This window comes from Tiliqua scincoides, chromosome 2, assembly GCF_035046505.1.
Source record: "Tiliqua scincoides isolate rTilSci1 chromosome 2, rTilSci1.hap2, whole genome shotgun sequence".
In the NCBI taxonomy this organism is placed as follows: domain Eukaryota; kingdom Metazoa; phylum Chordata; class Lepidosauria; order Squamata; family Scincidae; genus Tiliqua; species Tiliqua scincoides.
This window is the reverse complement of record NC_089822.1, coordinates 266,093,695-266,116,643: the sequence shown is the minus strand read 5'-3', so window position 1 is coordinate 266,116,643 and position 22,949 is coordinate 266,093,695. Positions and strand designations below refer to the sequence as shown.

Sequence of the window (22,949 nt, the reverse complement as noted above, 5' to 3'; positions counted from 1 at the left end):
TTGTTGGATTACAAATTAACTGTCTTGGAATGCAACTATTGTTGTGGAGTGTTCAGTTTCGTTTTCCTGTGGAGAGCTTGTGCATTTTTTTTGTTTTGCAAAAGTGTTTGATGGTTTACATTCCTTTGATTATTGCCTGGAAAAGAATGCAGTTGACATAGAAACAAATATAAATAATAGAAATAAGATATAAACAACAGAAATAAGAACATCAGGGACATCTAGTGGACTAAAAATATACTACAAGGACAAGGACTTGACAAGTGAAGTAAGAAGAAAGAAGATATAAGAAGGAAGAAAATGGATGACAGGAAAAGGAGAGAAAGTTAAGAGTTCTTCTGCTTGGGAAAACTAACACAAGAGGAACCGAAAGGGAAAGAATGGAAGCAGGCAATACAAGACAATATAGAGAAATTAGTGGCGATGGGACAGCAACAAATAAATCAATATCTGCGGGTTCAAGCTAGTTTTGATTGTTAACTACACAACTAAATGATCTTAGTGCGCAACTTAAAGATGTTATATCCTAATCACATGAGAAAAACAAAGGATTATGGGAAAGCAACAAGCAAATCAATATTTACAAATCCAAATTAGCCTGGAAATCTTAATTCAACAGACAAATGAGTCTAATACGCAACAAACAGGAGAGGATCAACCAAAGAGCAAAGAAATGGAAGATAAATCCAAAACACTGGAGACAGGACAAAACAAACAATTGGAAGGGACAATGTTATTGGAGATAGCTTGGAAGATAAAGATAAAGACTCAAAAGTCACCAGACCACAAAGGGGAAGAAATACTTCGACTAATTGATGCAGATTGGATTGATCAAGTGAAGGAAGAAGAAATACTTCAACCAATTGACATAGATTGGAATGATCAAGTGAAGGAGATGACTCATCAAGATGTTGATTTAGCAAGAGGAGGAAATTAAACTGTGATCTATTAAGAGGAACTCATGTGAAATTTATTAGAAAAAAAAGATGAAAAGTTAAAGTCTAGAAATTTGGCAGACCTGTGGATATTTAGGCTGGAGATGGTTGGCAACCTTCAGTCTCGAAAGACTATGGTATAAGCCTACAGCACCCGGTATTCCCAGGCGGTCTCCCATCCAAGTACTAACCAGGCCTGACCCTGCTTAGCTTCCGAGATCAGACGAGATCGGGCATGTGCAGGGTAACAGTTGGGAATAGATAAAAAGAAAGACAGTAATGTGTTAATTTTGTATGTTAGAAATTAAAGCTTATTAGATGTCAATGAGAATTCATATAAGCTTTATAGGTGATATGTAATACGTATAAAAATTTTAGTTAGTTTGATATTAATAGATGTTAGAATTTTAGAGGATCATTTTAATGAGTTAGAATTAATTTTAGGTGATATTGTTTTGGATGTTTATGTATACATTTATGTATTTAGTCATGAGGATACATTAATTTTTGATGTTATAGACAGAGAAACAATATATGTAATTATTAGGATATTAAAAGTTGTTAGAATTTAGTATGTTAGATATTGGATTATGATATTAATTTTTGTGAGGATTTTATATGCTAGATATTGGAAAGACACGAAGATTCCAATAAAAGATGAATTAATAGAGAAAATAGTGAATGTGGTGGAAATGGACAGATTTTTAGAGCTTGGATCAACAGTGAAACCGATATAGATTGAGTAATGAAAATTATTTTATGTTTGGTTGAAAATAAAGTTGTAGAAGCATAAGATAGGGTATTTAGATGAATGTATTATATATATGATATATTATATGTGATATGATAGATAAATGATAAATGATATTAAGAGGCTAATGTAGAAGAGGAACTGGATTGGGAAATATGTAATGATTTATTAGTTATAGTGATGTATGATAACTTGCACCCTTTAATATTGTATTGTATTGTGTGTTATGTGTGTTTGTTATTTTGTTTTTGGAAAAATTCAAAAAAAATAAATAATGCATGATTCATTGGGCTAAAAATGTGGGTCATGAACTTTCAGTGGAAAAATGAGAGAAACTATGGACAAAGCATATGAAATTTAAATGTCGTTATCAAGGAAAATGTATATAAGATGATTTATCGATGGTATATGAAGCCACATACATTAGCAAAGATGTACAAAGATAGGTCAAATAAGAGCCCAATCCTGTGCTTTGTCCCGGGCCCTGTTGCAAATGTGCCATAAGGCACGTTTGTGAGCCTCTCCGCCGGGCTACCGCCAGTGCTAGCCCGGCGCTGGCTGGTGCTGGGCTAGCGCGGGGTGGTCGCCCAGCTTCTGCAGCTCAGCGGTCTCATGGACCGCCAAGCCGCAGCACGGTAGGCGGGGACGGGGAGGTGGCTTTCCAGGGAGGGGGGAGGCCAGCGGAGGGTGGAGAGAGGGCATCACCGCAGTGAGTAACCCCTTTGCGGGGCTGCTTACCTTACCCGGGGGAAGGGGACGAAAGTCCCCTTCTCCCGAGACGCCTCCCGCGGTAGCGCGAGGTGCACAGGATCCGGCGGCAGCCGTTCTCAGTGCTGCCAAACCTGGGCGCCCCGGGCAGCTCAGGATTGGGCTGTCAGTGTTGGAAATGTAAAAAACAGGAGGGATCTTTTTATCATATGTGGTGAACGTGTATTAAAGGAAAAAAGGACTGGATGCACATACATGCACAGATACAGATGATTTTTAGAACAAATGTGCAAATGGAAGCGGAAGTCTTTGCTGAGTATGATGAGTATGTGGGGGAAAAAATTGAAATTTTATTTTTATATATGATAAGTGTGGCTAGAATATGCCTGACACTCCATTGATAGAAGACTGGCGGATGAAAGTTATAGACTGAGCAGAAATGGACTAACCGACAACCTCACTTGAAGAGAAATCAACAGAAAACTTTATGAAGAACTAAAAATCAATTACTGACTTTCTGCATAAGCGAGAGAGAATAATGAGTTAGAGCCCAATCCTGAGCTCACCATAAAGCACGTTTGCGAGTCCTAATGCTGGGCTGCCGCTGGGGGGGGCACCCGAGCTCCACTGCTCGGAGAGGTAAACGGGGGCGTGGGGGAGGCGGGGAGGAAGCGTTCTGGGGAGGGGGGAGGCAGGGAGACGATGGGGAGGCGGGACCAGTGGAGCTTTGCTCCACTGGATACAAAGCCTCTGTGTTTGCGGGGCTACTTCCTTTACCTGGAGGAAGGGGATGAAGGTCTCCTTTTCCCGAGGTGCCGCTGGCGGCTGCCTGAGACATGCAGGATGCGGCGCCAGCCATATTCGGCTCTGCTGTAGCTCCACGCCCCAGACAGCTTAGGATTGGGCTGTTCATGAACTCTGTATTGAAGATCAGATTGAAAGAAATCGAGAACATTAATCTGAAATAGAATCTGAAATGGAATACTTACTTACAGCGAGTAGATAAGGGTGGCTGTTGGAGATGTAATGCGTATATGGGTGTTAATTTAGATTCTTAAGATACAAAACTGTAAGTAATCAGAACATTCAACTCTCCCCTGCTACACTATTAGAAGTATTCTTTGTATTTCTTATTTTTATCTTTAATGTTGTTTGTTTTTCTTATTTTCTCTTATTGAGTCTTTCCTTCCCTTTTTTCTTTATTATAATAAATAAATGGAAAAAACATAAAAATTAAAATCCCCTCCTTAAAAATCTGATGAACCATTTCACTTGACATCCAGCTATTGATCAATTAAAAAATAAATATGCAACACTGAGTTGTTGTTGTTGGCAACCTTCCGTCTCGAAAGACTCTGGTATCGTGCTCTGAAAGGTGGTTCTGGCACAGCGTCTAGTGTGGCTGAAGAGGCCAATTCGGGAGAGACAATCCCTTCCACACCGGGAGCAAGTGCAGTCTGTCCCTGGTCTGTCTCCCTGGCTATGGGCCTTCCTTCTTTGCCTCTTTGCCTCAGACTGTTGGCCAAGTGTCTCTTCAAACTGGGAAAGGCCATGCTGCACAGCCTGCCTCCAAGCGGGCCGCCCAGCGGACCTGTTGAGGTCCACTCCTAAGGCCTTCAGATCCCTCTTGCAGATGTCCTTGTATTGCAGCTGTGGTCTACCTGTAGGGCACTTTCCCTGCAGGAGTTCTCCATAGAGGAGATCCTTATACCGCCTTTCTGGTCATGAGATTACTCTTCTGACTTTATTTAAGGCGGTTCACAAAGGCAGGCTGTCTCAAAACCCCCAAGGGGATTTTTACAATAACAGAAAGGTGCTGTCTTTCAAGAACCGCACAACGTTTCAGTTGGATCTTTCATGGTCCGGTCTCACTTCTGGCCTCCAGTTGCCTCCCACGCTGGCTGACAAGCAGCTTCTACATCTCTCACTTGAAGGGCTTCGCAAGGAGGGGAGGAACCACATACACCACCCTGAGCTCCTTGGAGAAATGGCCATATGTGAAAAAGAAAAATATAACAATATCCTCAGAGATTTGACAAAGGGAGGGTCAAATACCGATTGTCCTGTGGGAAGATTTCTGATTCAGGGCTAGGCGGAAGGAACAGCCACGGTTGGTATCCACAGGCTTCCCCAAAGGACCTGAATTCACTTGGAAAGTTGCAGGAACAAAAGAAGGTCCTACTGGATTAGACTACAGACCTCTCTTGCCCAGTATCTTGCCTTAATGAGACTAGATGCCTCTGGGAACTCTTGAGGTCAGTTTGAATGCATCCTGATGTTGCACAGAACATGGAGGTTCTGCAGAGCACTGAGAGACCCTCCTGTCCCAGCGCCACCAATATCCTACCCCCCTTCCCAGCCTTGACCCACCTTCCTCGGTTCACTCAGATTTGTGACAGCAAAGTAACTGGTGCAGGTTGGAGTAGACCTGTTCAGGTGGTGGAGGGTTACCCCAGGTAAGGAAACTAGTGTTCTCTTACACAGAGGAGACCTCCAGGACATGAATTCCCCCATGCTCCAGTGGTGCAGCTGCATCAGCAAGGGGGATTTAGGTAGGATTGGATTGTTGGGGAATTAATTAAAACATTCACAGGCAGGTTGAGGTAGTGAGGCTTCACCTTCCTGGAAGGGGGTCTTTATGCTGCTAAGGTGCAAAGACCAGCCTAGGCAAGAATCAGTGAAGGATACTGAGAAGGGAGCATCTTCCAAGATGCAAGTGTTATGTGAAAATCCCCTTTTTCCTTTTAAGTTGTGATTTTTATATCTGGTTATGTATTTTGGACTAAAATATTATGTAGGTAAGACCTCAACATACAGGCCACAGCCAAGTCAAGTCACAAGCGAATGGCTACAGATCACCTAGTTCTATAGGGACAAGCAAATGTCTCCTATTCTCCTAAAAGTCCCCTAAATGTGTAAATGTGTAAATATGTGTATTGTTTTAACCTAACCACTGTGCCTCCTGATCCAATCACTGCATATGCAAACACAGTAAGGGAGGAAGACTTTAGCAGTAAAGTCTAAGTACCTAGCCTCCATCTATTGTTAACTAAATCACAGCCATTAAGCTACATCCTGACTCCAAAGTCCAGCAGCAACAGGAAGCAAGCTACCCCCCCTCCCCCAGGGTCAGCCTTTTGCTGGTAGCTGATTTCTGGACCCTTCCACTGTTTTACATACTCCACGTGTACCACTGTGTGTACTGAGCATGCGCATCCAGGAGGCCACATCCGGGTCATTTCAGGTCAGCCACAACACTTTAAGAGAAAGCTCCGGCCACATGGTCTCTCTCTCTGGCTGCCCTCCAAGGCACAGGTCCTCCATAGGACTCTTCCACCCCCCCCCCAACTGCTTCCCAGGACAGGTAACTATATCTTGCCTCTGGAATCTTCTTCCTTCTATTCTACCTATTTCTCCCCTTCTCTCCCCATCTTAGTTAGCAACTGGATTATGCAGACCAGGGACCCCTAAAATCCTTCCCTACAACCTATCCTTTTCTGATTCCTTCTCGGATGCACCAAATACACGGCTCAGGCAACCACCATAAAGCTAGGTACACTAGACACAAGTACTAGAAACCTATACTTATCAATTCTCCATGTGCATTATGTTTACCTATGTGTTTTTGTAATAAAAATATAATCGTTGATTGAAAGTTATCTTTCTCCCAGTCTCCTCTTTAAGCTACAAGGGATTATCTCTGCATTACGCTGTTTTGTTATCTAGCCTGCAATCCTGAGGTTTCCAAAAGGGTAATATAATAATTCCCCTTAAAACATAACAGCCCTTTTTGGTAACACAAGAGTCTTATTAGCAAAAAATTTTTATCAGGGAAAAGGTACCAATGAAAGAGTCCCTCACCTCAAACCAATGCGTGCCTTGTTCATGGTGGATGAATGTCTCCAGAGTGTATTTGGTGTGCTGGAGAGACAGAAAAAAGGGAGCATTTTGCAGAGAAGAAGAACTAGGGGAGTCCTTGACCTTTACTGATGTACAGAAATTAAAATATTCCTTTCAAACCTCAGAAATGGCCCTTTTGGCGCACGTCTTGGGAGTGCAGAGCAAAGAAAATACAAGAACGACATCCTGCCTGGAGGGGACTTTTGGGGCTGCCTTGGATTTCAGATACAGGCTCTCTCTGTCTCTGTGGTTTGGTTTGGTTTGCTTCTTTGCAAGGGAGGGGAACATGCTGCTGCCCAATCCTATTTACTCTAAGATCATCTTTGTTCCTCCTTTATTTGTGAACAGAATCATTGAAAAAAATAGCAGTAGAAACAACAAAATCAAAGAAAAAAGAAGACACATAATATGCAAGATAAGCACACAGATGAACGCAGCAGTCTATGAATTGGATACTAACAAGCAGTATAGACAAAACTCTTAAAAAAGGACTTCTAAATATCCAAATATATATCCCTCTGGAGTTGTCTACTATAAGCTATACATACAAGTATTGATAGACTTAAAAGCTCCTTCATCCACTGAAGGATAGTGGGAGGGAGGGAGGGAAGGAGCAAGTATTTTTTTGAATGCTTTAGGTTACAATCCTAACCAGGTCTACTCAGAAGTCAGTTCAATTTTATTCAATGGGGCTTACTCTCAGGAAAGTGTGGTTAGGACTGCAGCCTTAATGTGTCTTTTAGCCACAGTAAGACCACAAACAGTCTGTTTCCACTGTCCTGCAATTCACTCCCACAAAATACATCCATCAGCCAACAGAACATAAGAATGTCCTCTGCTTCCAGTCATGTGGGCAGTCTATCCTATCTCCTGCATCCTCAGGGGCTAGGTGGGACTTTTTTCTGCAAGGGGTGATGTCAAGTTGAATTCCTTGGAGAGATCTCAGTATTGTATTTGAGGGCCATTGGGGGGGAAGGAAAGCTGTAGCACTGCTGGTAATATACATGTTGGCATCCTTCAGTCTCAGAAGACTCTGGTATCGCGCTCTGGAACAGAGTGTCCTCTCCAGTGCACGAAGCCTGGGTAAAGTAGATATGGAGGATAGACTGTTACCCATGCAGCAAATCCCCCCTCTCCACGTTGCTGGAATGGTCCAGTGGAAAGGCAGAGGCCAATATGGTGCAGGAGTTGCCAGAATGTGACTGTGTTCAGCCATGAACTGTCTCAGGGACTCCGGCTCCGGATTTTGCCTCGAGGTTGACTCCTGAAGCCTTTTCCATAACTGGATGTAGCCACAAGGCAGCGGAGGTTTGGGATCAGAGTTTTCCTTCTCTCAGATGAGCTGCCTTCCCAGGCTGAGGAGTCCCATCTACCCGGTGGCTGTTTAGTCGCCTCTTATGACAAGTACAGCCAAACTGAGGGCCTATTCTTATCCCCAGCCCCCAGGGGAAGCTGGTAATATACATCTCTACAAATATTGTTTGGCAAATAACCAAACAGAAAGATTGTTTCACCAGACAAGAGATACAAAGAGTTGGGAAAAGTGCAAAAGAGGGCAACCAAAATGATCAGAGGGCTGGAAAAACCTCCCTTACAAGGTAAAGCTACAGTGCCTGGGGATTTTGAGCTTGGGGAAAAAATCTATTAAGGGTGGGGAGACATGACTTAGATTCATAAAACTATGCATGGCGTGGAAAGAGAGAAGCTTTCCTTTTTCTTTCACACTACTAGAACTGTGGCTCAACCAATGAATCTAATTGACAGGAGATTTGGGACAGATAAAAGAGGTACTTTTTCAAGTAGCCTGTGGAATTCACTGCCACAAGCTGCGATGATGACTGCTAGCTCAGATGGCTTTCAAAGAGGATTGGACAAATTCATGGAGGACAGGTCTATCAATGGCTACATGTCATGGAGGCTAATTGCTCTCCCAAGATGCAATGGCAACATGACCCTGAATACCAGTTACAGGGGAGAAAGAAATATGTCATTCAGTACAGTCCTATGCATGTCTATTCAGACGTAATACACACAGACTGCAATGGGACTTTGCAAGGAAAGCAGGTATCGGATTGCAGTCTTTTGTCTCCTGCTGTGAGCTTCATAGAGGCAGCTGGTGAACCACCATGGAAAATAGAATACAGTTTTTAGCTACCAATAAATGGGTCTTTGGCCTGACCAGCAGGGTCTTTTGGTGGTAGTGTGTGTGTGGGGGGGTCTTTCTAAGCACCCTTTTGGCATTCCCCGAATGCACACAGAAGCATGCTGGCAAGAATGTGCAGAGTTTAAAACTTCCTTTCTGTTTCTGTCCTGAATTACCCTCCAAGCGAGAGAGAAGAGGAGCTCAAGACACGCTTTGGATGTCATGGAGAAAAACTGTCCTCATCTGGGGACACCACTGAGAGCCCGAAGAGGCTCAGGGAGGATGGCTCTCATTGGGTTGTAGCCAAAGAAAATCAGCCATGACTAAGTCCAGCTGAAATTAAGGACATGGAAATGAATCAAGATGAGCTTGACTCATTCATGTCTCAGGTGCTCCGTCACGGCTCATGACTTTTGTCTGGATACAACCTTATTGATTCTTGGGTCCCCATGACCATCAGGAACAGACCACTCTTCTCCCACATCGCTGGGACTCAGATGGTGAAGAGCCATGATTCCATTTTATTAGAGTCCCTGAAAAGAACTGGCTAGGGACAGTGGCGTTGCTGGGGGGGGGGGTCAACTGCCCCAGCTTCCACACTGCCAGGGGCTCCACACCGACTCAGGAGCCTTTAAGCCATTTCTGCCCAATGTTGCATATATGCAACAGGGATCAAATGTGTACTCCTGTGGGCTGGGCAGAAATGGGTTTTAAACAGGGACTTCTGTTTGCTCGGCAGAAGCGGCTTCGCACTTTTCTTACGCCCCTAGCTCCACATGGGATGACTCATTCATTGTGGCTTTGGTGTCGGCAGGGGTGCAATAAACTACTTCAAAAGGTACCATGGCTATGTCTGCTTCTTCAGCACTCCCCACAGGCATGTAGTACCTTCTGCCCCCCTTAGCTATGCCACAGGCCCTCCATTTACCCACTCTTGACCCCCCAATTCTCTCCTCTCAGGCCCAACAGAAACCTTGCATACCCTCCATCTCACCCCCGTGACTTCTGCACTTCAACCAAGATGAGTGTGAACAAGAAACTGGGGAGTAGGGCAGGCGCTGGCTTTCCCTGTGTTTAGTGGGGTGCACCCCTTCTGCCCAGGAACAAGTCATTCAACATCTTTACCATTTCAGCAGCTCTACTGTTTCTCCTTGTCAACAAAATGTGAGGTCCGCCCCCCTTTCCCGTGCACAAAAGTGGCAGGGTGTGCAAAACAGCCCCCACTCTTCTCCGCCTTCCTCACTGTCCATTTTGAATACTTGAGATGTTTGAATCAAGCTTTTAGACTCGGCTCCAAATGACTCGCATTGGCGGTCTGTTAACCCTTTGGAGTGGGGCTTTGCCTTCTCATTAGATGCAATCTCTCTCCCTCCCAGTGGCATAACTAAGGGGGTGCAGGGGGTAGCAACTGCACCGGGTAGTAAGCGTTAGGGGGGCAACAACCTGAGCTTGACACTAGTGGCCAAAATTGTGAAAATCTTGTTATCTTTTAATAATACCATCATGTTTTATACCATTTGATGCGGAATTTAATGCAGAATGCAATGGAAAAAAACTGCATCAAAATATTTCTGTTCTATCAAAAGTTATAACCAAATAACTGGAAAATAAAAACACAACTGCTGCATTTTCTTAACTCAAAACTGACCAATGAGACTGATTGTTGCAAGAGCCAATCAGGTGTCATTATGATACAGCAGGGAACCAATAAGGTGTTAATATGGAGGGAGCCTGGGGGGAGGTGGAAGAGTAAGTGGGAGGCAAGCTGCTGGTGGGAAGTAGGTGGATTTTCCCCCATTTTCACTTTTTTAACACTTCCAGGACATCATGTTGAGCCCCCATCCTGCGGCTGGCTGTCTGGCTGCATAGTTTTGTGGGTTTGTTTTGGGGCCCTTAAAAAAGCTTAAAATGGTTTTCTGCCCCTCTTTCAAGGAAAGTGAAGGGCAGTGTTTGGGGCCCTGGTTTCCTTGCCCTGCTGCAGAACTCTCAAAGATGCTTAACTTGCTCTGCCTTACCTTGGCACTTTGTCCCCAAGAGGCCACCTGCAGCTCGAGGGAAGTCACTTTGCAGAAGGGACAGAGCACCTGCTTTCTGTGCAGGAGGTCCCAACTTGGTTCATTGGCAGCAGCCGCTGTCAGGCAGCTGCCACCTGAGGCCCACCTGAGAGCCTGGACAGCTGCTGTCAGCCAGTGTATGCAGTCCTAAGCAAGATGGACCAAAGGTCTGACTCATAATCGTCTACCATCCAAGGGGCAGAGCACGTGGATTGTGAGTGCTTGTGCACCTCACCTGGCAGCGGCGCTTTTCAAAGGATTTTGGTGGGGAAGCTCGGCCTCACCTGCCTCCCCACCCACTGTGCATCCCTGCATGGAGGGGGTACTAATTTGTACTCGGGCCCAGGGTCAAAAAGGGCACCCAGGGGCCACTGCAGGTCCCTGGTCTCTAGGACCTTCCTGCCCTTAGGGCTGGTGTTCTGCAGATCAGGGATGGGGATAGCTTCACCGGCTGGATTTCTGCCTGCTTGGTCCCCAGCTGTGCTTAAAAACCCACATTGGAGGGAAGCCACTGCGGAGGCAGAGGGACAGCCCCAAACAAAATGGGTGAGAGGACTGATGCGTGAGGAAGATCAGAGAGACCAGTCATGCACATTGGGGCAAAAAATCAAAACTTTAGATATAGGCTGATGGGTTCTGAGCTGTCTGTGACAGATCAGGAGAGAGATCTTGGGGTGGTGCTGGACAGGTCGATGAAAGTGTCGACCCAATGTGCGGCAGCAGTGAAGAAGGCCAATTCTGTGCTTGGGATCATTAGGAAGGGTATTGAGAACAAAACGGCTAGTATTATAATGCCGTTGTACAAATCTATGGTAAGGCCACACCTGGAGTATTGTGTCCAGTTCTGGTCGCCGCATTTCAAAAAGGACATAGTGGAAATGGAAAAGGTGCAAAAGAGAGCGACTAAGATGATTACGGGGCTGGGGCACCTTCCTTATGAGGAAAGGCTACGGCGTTTGGGCCTCTTCAGCCTAGAAAAGAGACGCCTGAGGGGGGACATGATTGAGACATACAAAATTATGCAGGGGATGGACAGAGTGGATAGGGAGATGCTCTTTACACTCTCACATAATACCAGAACCAGGGGACATCCACTAAAATTGAGTGTTGGGCGGGTTAGGACAGACAAAAGAAAATATTTCTTTACTCAGCGCGTGGTCGGTCTGTGGAACTCCTTGCCACAGGATGTGGTGATGGCGTCTAGCCTAGACGCCTTTAAAAGGGGATCGGACGAGTTTCTGGAGGAAAAATCCATTATGGGTTACAAGCCATGATGTGTATGTGCAACCTCCTGATTTTAGGAATGGGTTAAGTCAGAATGCCAGATGTAGGGGAGGGCACCAGCATGAGGTCTCTTGTTATCTGGTGTGCTCCCTGGGGCATTTGGTGGGCCGCTGTGAGATACAGGAAGCTGGACTAGGTGGGCCTATGGCCTGATCCGGTGGGGCTGTTCTTATGTTCTTATGTTCATCCATCCATCCATGATCCACTCACCCACCCACCCACCCACTCACGCACCCTTTGGGCTCCGCGGGGCAGAGACCTTTCTTTTATACGGAAGGCGGCCAGGATCCAGCTGCAGGCAGAGCCGCAGGGACCCCCCAGCTCCAGAGGGGGAGAGGCGGGGGGCGCAGCCAGCCCCGCCCCTCCCCGCCAGGGCTGGCCTCCTTTTGCTGGGCTGAGCGCAGGGAGGCTGCGCTGGGCGGCCAGGCGTTCCTCGAAGGAGCCGAGCCCCTTCTTTCCTCCCTCCCTCCCTGCCCGCCCCCGAGCCGGCTGGGGAGACGCGGGGAGGAGGACGCGGGCTGGAGGGCGGCAGGCGGGTGAGTGGGGGCTGCTGGCCCCGGGGGGCTGCAGGAGCAGTGGGGGGGGGCAGAGCTCCTTCCAGGGGGCACCAGCCCGGGTCCTCTCCAAGGCCAGCGTCGCCTGCTGCCCCTCGCCCCCCATGCCTGGTCCTGAGCTCCCCCAAGCCCTCTCTGGGGTGTCCAGTGGCAATGGGGGGTGCGGCGCCCCGGGAAAGGTGACTGCGCTTGGGGCGCAGTCCCTGCACCCAGCCACCCCCGCCCCCCGTTCTGTCTGCATTTGGTTCTCTGGGTCTCCTGGCCTGGCCTCTCTGGCTGGCATCTGCCCCCCCCCCAATACCCACTGATCATTTCCTGCCTGGTGTATTTAATGCAGGCTTCCTGTCAGTTCTGCTTCGTTCCCCCCTTCCCCCCCCAGTGGTGTAGCTAGAGGGGGGCAAAGCACTAAGTTTGGCAGGGAGCCTCACAGTGGCTTTGCCTCCGTTTTGCACCCCCCACCTGGAATGGCTCCGAAGGGGGCTACTTGCACACCGCTGTGAGGCTCCCTGCAAAACTTAATGCTTTGCCCCCCTCTAGCTATGCCACTGGATGGGAAAACACTATCCGGAGGGGAATTTGCATCTCAGGGTGTGCAGGAGGGTGCTCAGCATTTGCTTCCCTTCAAGACTTTTGGGGCCTTCCCCCCCCCCCCCGGTCTCCACTGGTTGTCCCTGTCAAAATCCATCCTACTCCTATTCCCACGATGGGGATGAAGGCTGAGGGAATCAAGGCTTACCTAAGAAGAGCCCCGCTGGATCAGGCCAAGGGCCCACCTAGTCCAGCTTCCTGTATCTCACAGTGGCCCACCAAACGCCCCAGGGAGCACACAAGACAGCAGGCACAGCTTGCATCCTGGTGCTCTCCCCTGCGTCTGGCAATCAGAGGCAGCCTGTCTCTAACACCAAGACCTCCTCCCAGGGCCGGCCCAAGACCTGATGCCTCCTCCTCAGGCTCAATGTAGTTGAAAAAGGAGATGGGGAAAGGAGTGTGGAGGAGAGGAGAAGATAAAGTGGCAGCTAGGGTGTCTCTAATACTGGGCTCCATTCTCCCTTCCTTTTGAAGCCTGGAGGAAAGAAGAGTGGCAGCTAGAGTGTCTCCAATACTGTGTTCCATTCCCCTTCCTTTTGAAGTGTGGAGGAGAGGAAAGTAACAGGCTAGAGTGTCTCCAACACTGCGCTCCATTCCCCTCTTCTTGTTGAAATGTGGAGGAGATGAGAGTGGCAGGCTAGAGTGTCTCTAATACTGGGCTCCATTCCCCCCTTCCTTTTGAAGTGTGGAGGAGAGGAAAGTAGCAGGCTAGAGTGTCTCAAACACTATGCTGCATTCTCCTCTTTTGAAATGTGGAGGAGAGGAGAGTGGCAGACTAGAGTGTCTCCAACACTGCGCTCTTGATTGGTCAAGGGACTTCTGACTCCACCTGTTGTATCACTCAGCCCTACTCTCCACCAGGGTGACCTGTTCTGTACATTTATGTGCTTGCATATAATTTGCAAGTGTTTTGCATGGTGGCTTGTCTCTTTTGGAAGAAATGGTGGCTTCCATCTTGTCGGTTGACCATTGACATTTGTTCGTTCTCTCTCTTTCCAGGATTTTCCCCCAGGAAAAGCCCATCACAGTGGTCTACATCACTGTTGTGCATTCTCCAGTTTTCTATCCCACCCCACTGTCTTTGTACGGTTAGCCAGCGATGAAAATGGAGGCACAGGAGCCCACATACCCTGCCTTAGGAGAGAGATCTGAGGGAGTGGAAGAAACCTCCCATGTCCACCAGGTTGAGACTAGGAGGCCAAGCCTACAACGGATCCATGGGGAAGTTAAACAGGAATCAGATGAGGGGATGCTTCACCCCTGGGAACCACAGTGGCAGGAGTTCCTGGACTCCCCACACCCAGGCTGGGGGACCCCACCACTAGAACCCACACCATGGGATGACGCCAAGGCTTTCCTGGCCTCTTTCGAACAAGTGGCTGAGGCCTGCCGGTGGCCCAGGGAAGAGTGGGTGGCTCATCTCTTGCCTGCTCTCAGTGGAGAAGCTGAGCAGGCCTTTGAGAGGATGGAAGCCAGAGACAGAGTGGAGTATGGAAAAGTGAAGGCAGCCATCTTGCAAGGAGACACCATCAACAGGGAGAAGCTGCGTCAACACTTCCGGCGTTTCTGCTACCAGGAGGCTGAGGGGCCAAGAGGGGCTTACAGCCGACTCCAGGAGCTTTGCCATGGGTGGCTGAAGGCCGACAGGCACTCCAAGGAGCAGATCCTGGAGCTGCTGATCCTGGAGCAGTTCCTGGCCATCCTGCCATCAGAGATCTTGACTTGGGTGAGGGGACACAGCCCAGAGACCTGCTCCCAGGCAGTGGCCCTGGCTGAAGATTTTCTACTGAGGCAGCAAGAGGCCCAAAGACAAGAGAACCAGGTGAGACCATTTCAGTGTGTGATGGAGCCAGGCTGAAATCTTTGCCCCCTCTTATGGGGATCTGCAGGCCATGGTGACCTCCTTTGAACAGTTGAGAAGAATTGTAGGATAATTTGTGTTTTTCTATTTAGGGTTTCCTAAACCCTTTACCTTGGTGACCTCCTGTGTCGTCTGAGGTAGATCCAGGGCCTGCAGGATGACATTGCAGGGTAAAATGGCAGTGTCCCGTCCAAATATTCAGTCTCCCAATGCCCGCTTTTTGGCTAATTAACACCCTCTTTTATCTCTAGAAACAACAGCTGTGGTGTGCAAAGGAATGAACACCGAGCTCCTTATCTGTAGCAATTAACCAAACTTATTGCTACAAACACTTATTCCTTGCAAGTTCTCTTGTCCAGAGGCTTTCCCTCCCCAAAACTCCACTTAACTCAGTGGTTAAAGGTCCAAAGCCTCCAGTCCAAGTCCAGTCCAGTCTCCAAAGCACAGTCCAGTCCAGTCTTCTGCAGCAGTCCCTCTTCTGTGTCCTCTCCAGCAGAGTCCTGGCAGTCCCCTTCTCCCATAGGTCTATCCCGTAGGTCTGGGTGGGGGTGTAGGTCTGGCCAGGTAGGTCTGGGCTCTTTCTGAAGCTGCCTTTTTATCCTTGGATGTCCCATTATCCAAAATGCAGCTCAGCTGTGAGCTACCTTGTTAGCCCCTTGTTAAGTCCAAATTAGGCTCAGGTGAGCTATCTCTTCAGTACATGTCCAGTCAAAGTCCCATCAAGGTCAAATGAAGCTCAGGTGTCCATCAGAGTCTCCATTGGCCTTGATTGATTACAGCTGTGGAGTCAGCCCTGCCCTTCCCAGAGCTGTCAACCAGTTGTCAAAACCTGGGATCACTGTCAACACCACATCACCCACCTGATGATCTTCTGATCTTCCATTATAGGCAGACAACCCAGGAGTTGCTTCCAGGTTGCGCGCACGCACGACCTGCATCATTGGCTGTGTCATGCTGTGTTTCCCAAACTGTACATCACAACCACTGGTACAACATACAGTTTGGAAATGTGGTACAACATGGCCAAGGACATGGGGTGTGTGTGACCCAGAAGTGACTTCTGGCTCATCTTCCATTTTACCATGCAGCCTCATGTCATAAGAACAGCCCCGCTGGATCAGGCCAAGGCCCATCTAGTCCACATTCCTGTATCTCACAGCGGCCCACCAAATGCCCTAGGGAACACACCAGATAACAAGAGACCTGTGTCCTGGTGCCCTCCCTTGCATCTGACCTAGCCCATTTCTAAAATCAGGAGGTTGCACATACACATCATAGCTTGTAACCTGTAATGGATTTTTCCTCCAGAAACTTGTCCAATCCCCTTTTAAAGGCGTCCAGGCCAGATGCCGTCACCACATCCTGTGGCAAGGAGTTCCACAGACCAACCACACACTGAGTAAAGAAATATTTTCTTGTGTCTGTTCTAACTCTCCCAACAGTCAATTTTAGTGGATGTCCCCTGGTTCTGGTGTTATGTGAGAGTGTAAAGAGCATCTCTCTATCCACTCTATCCTTCCCATGCATAATTTTGTATGTCTCAATCATGTCCCCCCTCAGGCACCTCTTTTCTAGGCTGAAGAGGCCCAAAGAGGCCCACCTTTCCTCATAAGGAAGGTGCCCCAGCCCAGTAATCATCTTAGTCACTCTCTTTTGCACCTTTCCATCTCCACTATGTCTTTTTTGAGATGCGGTGACCAGAACTGGACACAATACTCCAGGTGTGGCCTTACCATCGATTTGTACAACAACATTATAATATTAGCTGTTTTGTTCTCAATTCCTTTTCTAATGATCCCAATCATAGAATTGAACTTCTTCACTGCCACCGCACATTGAGTTGACACTTTCATCGACCTGTCCACCACCACCCCAAGATCCCTCTCCTGATCTGTCACAGACAGGTCAGAACCCATTAGCCTATATGTGAAGTTCTGATTTTTTGCCCCAATGTGCATGTCTTTACACTTACTTACATTGAAACGCATCTGCTGTTTTGCTGCCCAGTCTCCCAATTTGGAGAGATCCTTCTGGAGCTCTTCACAATCACTTCTGGTCTTCACTACTCGGAAAAGTTTGGTGTCATCTGCAAACTTTGCCACCTCGCTGCTCAACCCTGTCTCCAGGTCATTTGTGAAGAGGTTGAAGAGCACTGGTCCCAGGACAGATCCTTGGGGCACATCGCTTTTCACCTCTTTCCATTGTGAAAATTGCCCATTGACACCCACTCTCTGTTTCCTGGTCTTCAACCAGTTCTCAATCCATGAGAGGAACTGCTCTCTAATTCCCTGAGTGGAGTTTTCTCAGCAGCCTTTGGTGAGGGACCGTGTCAAACGCCTTCTGAAAGTCCAGATATATAATGTCCACGCGTTCTCCCGCATCCACCTGCCTGTTGACCTTTTCAAAGAATTCTAAAAGGTTCTTGAGGCAAGACCGACCCTTACAGAAGCCATACTGATTCTCTCTCAGCAAGGCTTGTTTGTCTATGTGTTTCATGTTTGTTTGTCTATGTGTTTCTATGTGTCTTGTTTGTCTATGTGTGTCCTCAGTGGGCCCACAACCCACCAGGAATCAGGTCATGACCCACCGGTGGGTCGTGACCAACAGTTTGGGAACTGCTGTTCTTGACTGTTTTTGCACTGAAGAAAAAAAATTTTGATCTGTGGAGGACGGGCTGTTGCGGAGCCAAAGAACAAGGCAAATGGTGTGGGAGTGTGTGTTTACTTACAGGGTTGACCCAAGATCTCCGGGCATCACGACTTTGTGATGCACTGGCTTCTGCTCCTCCCTTCCTCTGGATTCAGAAAGGAAGAGGGGTATGGAGTGGAAGAGAAAGGGCAGACAAGAGGAGAATGGTGGGCTTATAACATCGCACTCCCACCCCCAATCTCCTCTCCTCTATGCTTCCTGTTCCTCCCCACCCTCTCTTCCCCTTCTAGTCCAAGGAATGGGAGAAGGAGAAGGATTTGCCAGGTGAGTGCATGGAGATTGGGCACCCCCAGCCTGTCTACTACCTGAGGTAGCTGCCTCATAGATGGGCTGATCCAGCTTATTTTTTTTTAATGCGTGCGTACCCAGCCATTTTCCTTTTGGAGCTGGAACAGTTGCACTATACAGCCATAACTGGGAGTGGGGAGAGGGGTTTTATAAGTGGGTCTCCTTTGTGAAATGTTGGAGTGGAAGAATGTGCCACTGTTTATGTGCTCTGGGAAGGAGCTGTGAGCCATGTACTTTCTAGACTTCAGCCTAGAAAAGAGACGCCTGAGGGGGGACATGATTAAGACATACAAAATTATGCAGGGAATGGACAGAGTGGATAGGGAGATGCTCTTTATACTCTCACATAATACCAGAACCAGGGGACATACACTAAAATTGAGTGTTGGGTGGGTTAGGACAGACAAAAGAAAATATTTCTTTACTCAGCGTGTGGTCGGTCTGTGGAACTCCTTGCCACAGGATGTGGTGCTGGCGTCTAGCCTAGACGCCTTTAAAAGGGAATTGGACAAGTTTCTGGAGGAAAAATCCATTATGGGGTACAAGCCATGATGTGTATGCGCAACCTCCTGATTTTAGAAATGGGTTAAGTCAGAATGCCAGATGTAGGGGAGGGCACCAGGATGAGGTCTCTTGTTATCTGGTGTGCTCCTTGGGGCATTTGGTGGGCTGCTGTGAGATACAGGAAGTTGGACTAGATGGGCCTATGGCCTGATCCAGTGGGGCTGTTCTTATGTTCTTCTAGGACTGTTGTGGGGAAGAGGCAGAGAGGCCCTTCCTGTTCACTGTTCCCCTGCCTGTTTCCTCTGTACCGAAAGAGATCCTCCTCGCTTTTATTTCAGGCAGTGACACCATTGGCTATGCCCCTTTCGGAAGCAGAGCGGGCGCCGTGTGACTTGGAGAAGAGGAGGCTGCAAAGAGAGGCCAAGCAGGAGAGCAAAGATGGGAGTGCGTGTTCCCGTGGTGAGTGTGATGATCGTCCTCCTCCTTGCCATTTACCTTTTAGCCAAGGGCTATATGTTACTCCTTAATCCTTATAGCAACGTCCTAAGGCAGTGATTTTCAATAAATATCCAGCGGCACATTGATGGGTCGTGAAAGGTCTGCAGGTGTGTTGTGGGGGTTTGGAGCACAGCATTGAAAATCACTGAAAAACTCTTCCAGATTCTGCAGTCCTGTTTCTAGATCAACTGTCTAGATCAGTGTTTCTCAAACTGTGGGTCGGGACCCACTAGGCGGGTTACGAGTCTGTTCCAGGTGGGTCCTCATTCATTTCAATATTTTATTTTTAATGTATTAGACTTGATGCTACCATGGAATGTGACTGCATTTGGGGAAATGTCACAGACCTGTGCAACAAGCTACTACAGTGATGCCTTGCAAGACGAATGCTTTGCGCAACGAAAAGCTCACAAGATGAAAGCGTTTTGCGATTTTTCAGTGACTCAAAAGACGAATTTTTCTATGGCCGTGCTTCGCAAGACGAATTTTTTTGCTTTTTTTGTTTGTTTGTTTGTTTAACGCACAACCGTTAATACCCAGGATGCATTGTGCCTGGAGGTTTAAAAAGCCTCCCCAATGCAGCCTGGGCTCACTTCTCCATGTGCAGTTCCAGGGTTGACTTCGAGGAGCAACTGTGGCCTGTGCTGTGGGCGAACCCTGTCTTTGGTCAACTGTTCTGAGCAGTTCACCAACTCCTAGCAAGCCTTTTTGGAAGCTTTTTGGAAGGTTTTCAGAACTTTTTTGCCACCATTTGGTGAGCTGTTCTGAACATCTTTCCCACATTTTCCAAACTTTTTTGTGGGTTTGGGGGTTTTTGGGGGGGGGGGGTTTGGATTTTTTTTTTTTTTTGGTAAGTTGCAGAGGTTTGGGGAACCTACTACCAGCAGTTAAGGTAAGTTTCTTTGAACTTTTCATAACTTTTGGGAAGTGGTGGCCAGCGTTTGAGGTACGTTTTGGGGGGCCAGCTGGCCAGTTTTGGCCTGCTGTTTTGGGGAGGTTAGGAGAGGTTAGGAGAGTTTTTCCAGCAGTTTGGGGAATCTGTGGAACTCATTTGCAACTGTTTTTCCAGACCAGGATTTAAGGAGCTTCTTCACAGGAACATGTCAAGCAGTGGAAAGGTAGGGAGCTTAGCTTCACCATGTGCATTTGTTCTCCTGTGTTGGGGGGGGGGCTGTTATGCCACTTGTTTGTCCCGGGCAGGTTTGGCCAGGGGTGGGAAGGTGTGTGTGAAGCGGATGTGAAGCACTGCCTTTTGTTTTTGCGAACGTAGCAACTATGCTGACATGGGTCCCAAGAAGGCTGCTCCTGCAGAGGCCGGGAAGAGGACAAAGGAGAAGATTACACTAGAAATGAAGAAGGAGATCATCCGGAAGCACGACAGAGGCATGCGATTGACAGACCTCGCCAGGGAGTACGGGAGGAATCCATCCACCATTGGGACCATCCTGAAGATGAGGGAGAAGATCCTTGCAACAGATGTAGCCAAGGGAGTCACCAGGATCGTGAAGAACCGGCCAGCTGTTCTGGAGGAGGTGGAGAAGTTGCTGCTCATCTGGATGGAAGAGAAGCAGCGTGCAGGGGACAGAGTGACTGAGGCTGTCATTTGTGAGAAGGCCAAGGCCTTGCACGCAGACCTCATACAGCAAGAGCCAGGAACCTCAGCCGAGCCAGAAGTCTTCAAGGCAAGCAGAGGCTGGTTTGAAAGATTCAAAACCAGATCTGGAATCCACAGCGTGGTCAGGCATGGAGAGGCTGCCTTGCAGCAGGTCTTCAGAATTGCACCAGAGTCAACAGTGCTGGAGGACATTGTTTCCTTGGGGAGGACCATGGGCCTCGAGGTCACAGAGGAGGACGTCTGCGAGCTGGTGGAGGACCACGACCAGGAGCTGTTCACCCAGGAGCTGGTCAGACTGCAGACAGAGGCTACGCAGGAGCAGGCCTCTTTGGAAGAGGAAGAAGCGACAAGTGAGGAACAGCTGTCCTCCACAGAACTGAAGGACATCTGCCAACAGTGGAAAAACGTGCAGACTTATGCACAGCGGCACCACCCAGACAAGGCTCTGGCACGTGAACTTGCGAACATGTTTGATACAAGGATCATGTCCTCTTTCAGAGGGGTGCTGAAAAGGCGGCTGAAGCAGCAGACCATGGAGAGGTTCATCATGAAGAAGCAAAGAGTGGAAGAGGAACCTGCTGCTTCTACCAGTGGTGCCCAGTTGCCTTCTTCCTCCTCCTCGTCCTCCTAGAAGCCTTGAAGTCAAGCCTTGAAGCCTTCTCCAAGTTGTCCAGCGTTGTCCAAGTTGTCTGGTAACTTAGAGCAGTGATGGTGAGACTTGGGGGACAGAGGGGTCTGTCTCCAGGTTGGCTTTGGCTAACTGTAAACTGCTTCTGTCCTAGCACTTAATAAACACTTTGTAAACCAAATATGACTTTGTTCTGACTTTTTTTGCCCATAGGAACGCATTAATTAAATTTCAATGCATTCCTATGGGAAACTGTGCTTCACAAGACGAAATTTTCGCATTACGAAATGACTCGCGGAACAAATTAATTTCGTCTTGCGAGGCATCACTGTATGTATTCTTTTAACAATGATAGTGAATGGGACTTGCTCCTGGGTAAGTGTGGGCAGGATTGCAGCCTAAGATTGCTCAAAATTTTCCTGCTTGATGATGTCATTTCCGATCATGGCATCACTTCTGGTGGGTCCTGACAGATTCTCATTCTAAAAAGTGGGTCCTGGTGCTATATGTGTGAGAACCACTGGTCTAGATCAGGGGTGTCCAAAGTTTTTGGCAGGAGGGCCACATTGTCTCTCTGACACTGTGTCGGGGGCCGGGGGAAAAAAAGAATTAATTTACATTTCAAATTTGAATAAATTTACATACGTTTACGTAAATGAATATATTAAAGATGAACTTATATGAATGAATGAAGGTCTTGCAATTGCTCAAGGCCTATAAAAGGCCTTGCACAAAGCAAGGCTGGCCTTTCTTTTGCTGCCGCTACTGCATCACAGATGTGAAACAGCAAGCAGTGGAGGGAGCCTTCATCCCACAGCTCACGTGAGGCGTCAAACACTTGCCCTCACGCTGAGAGCAGTTGTGTCGGGCCAGTGTGGGCTCCAACAAATCACCAGAGGGCCAGAGGCTCATTGGAGACTGGGAGCTCCCTGCGGGCCATATTGAGAGGCCTTGAGGGCCGCAAGTGGCCCCAGGGCCGGGGTTTGGGCACCCCTGGTCTAGATCAACGCAGAGCCATAGGAACAGACATTACAGACAGTTACCCTAGAAATAGAGCCACAGAATCTGGAAGAGTCTCCCAGAAGTCGAAAGTGACAGCACAAAAGGCAAAGACTGTAGAGAAGACCAGAGAGGTCAGTGTGCCCTAGAAAGGAAACCATTGAAAATCACTGCCCTGACATAAGTTGCTATTTATGCCACAAATTGCGGATGGGGAGGTAAGATTTGTTTGCCCAAAGAAGGGGTGGTGAACCATGGCACACACGCCCAAGGTGGCATGCGGAAAAACGTTGCTGGCATGCGGCTTGCAGTGCCACACGGACTGCAAGCAGGAGTTTTCTCATCTCCTTCCTCCCTGTGCTCCATGCTCACTCTTTTTGGTTGAACTTGAACTTGAAGTTGACAGGGAACATTTTAAACTTTTAATGCTGCATGAGAAAGGAGCACTTGACTATCTCCTCCCCGGTCTTTAAAGAACTCGTTCATTTTAAGCTTTAAATCCCACACAAGAACTGAGCGCAGTGGAGAGGTAAGGGGCTTTTTTCTCTGTTCTTCCTGGCTGCAAGAAGAAGGGAGGGAGGAGGGAGACTGCTGTGCTCCAGATCACCTCGCCCCATCTATAAGCAGGCAGGGAGAGGTAACATGAAGCCCACTCCCCTTCCCTTTAGATTATTTACAAGGTATATGACCCACAGCCTGTTTGGTCCATGGCAATTCTGTTTGATATGTGCAGTCACAGTGCAGGCTGGGAACCCAAACTGTGCCACTTCCATTTCAAACAGAAGCAGCACGGACAGGCAGGCTGCACATTACACTCCTGGTAAGTAGAAGGATTGGGGTGTGCTGGTGTTAAATTAAGAATGCTTTCATGCATTTTGTTCTTTAAGAACAGCCCCACTGGATCAGGCCATAGGCCCATCTAGTCCAGCT

The 22,949-nt window shown here is 47.9% G+C and overlaps 1 protein-coding gene and 1 pseudogene across 1 annotated transcript; one reads left to right on the top strand and one right to left on the bottom strand.

Moving 5' to 3' along the window:
• Positions 1 to 1,077: 1,077 nt before the first annotated feature.
• LOC136643150 (5S ribosomal RNA) lies at positions 1,078 to 1,198 on the bottom strand (annotated as a pseudogene).
• Positions 1,199 to 12,232: 11,034 nt separating this feature from the next.
• Positions 12,233 to 21,201, top strand: LOC136640401 (uncharacterized). Its single transcript, XM_066615514.1, has 5 exons — positions 12,233 to 12,311; positions 13,917 to 14,739; positions 18,618 to 18,738; positions 19,847 to 19,895; positions 20,048 to 21,201. The coding sequence occupies exons 2-5, from the start codon at positions 14,017 to 14,019 to the stop codon at positions 21,021 to 21,023; spliced, it is 1,869 nt and encodes a 622-aa protein (XP_066471611.1). The 5' UTR covers positions 12,233 to 12,311; positions 13,917 to 14,016; the 3' UTR covers positions 21,024 to 21,201.
• Positions 21,202 to 22,949: the final 1,748 nt, after the last annotated feature.

Coding starts and splice junctions, on each gene's coding strand:
- LOC136640401 (XM_066615514.1), top strand. CDS start 14,017: ATGAAAATGGAGGCACAGGAGCCCACATACCCTGCCTTAGGAGAGAGA. Junction 14,740..18,617: donor CCCAAAGACAAGAGAACCAG/GTGAGACCATTT, acceptor CTTTTATTTCAG/GCAGTGACACCATTGGCTAT. Junction 19,896..20,047: donor ACATGTCAAGCAGTGGAAAG/GTAGGGAGCTTA, acceptor TTGCGAACGTAG/CAACTATGCTGACATGGGTC.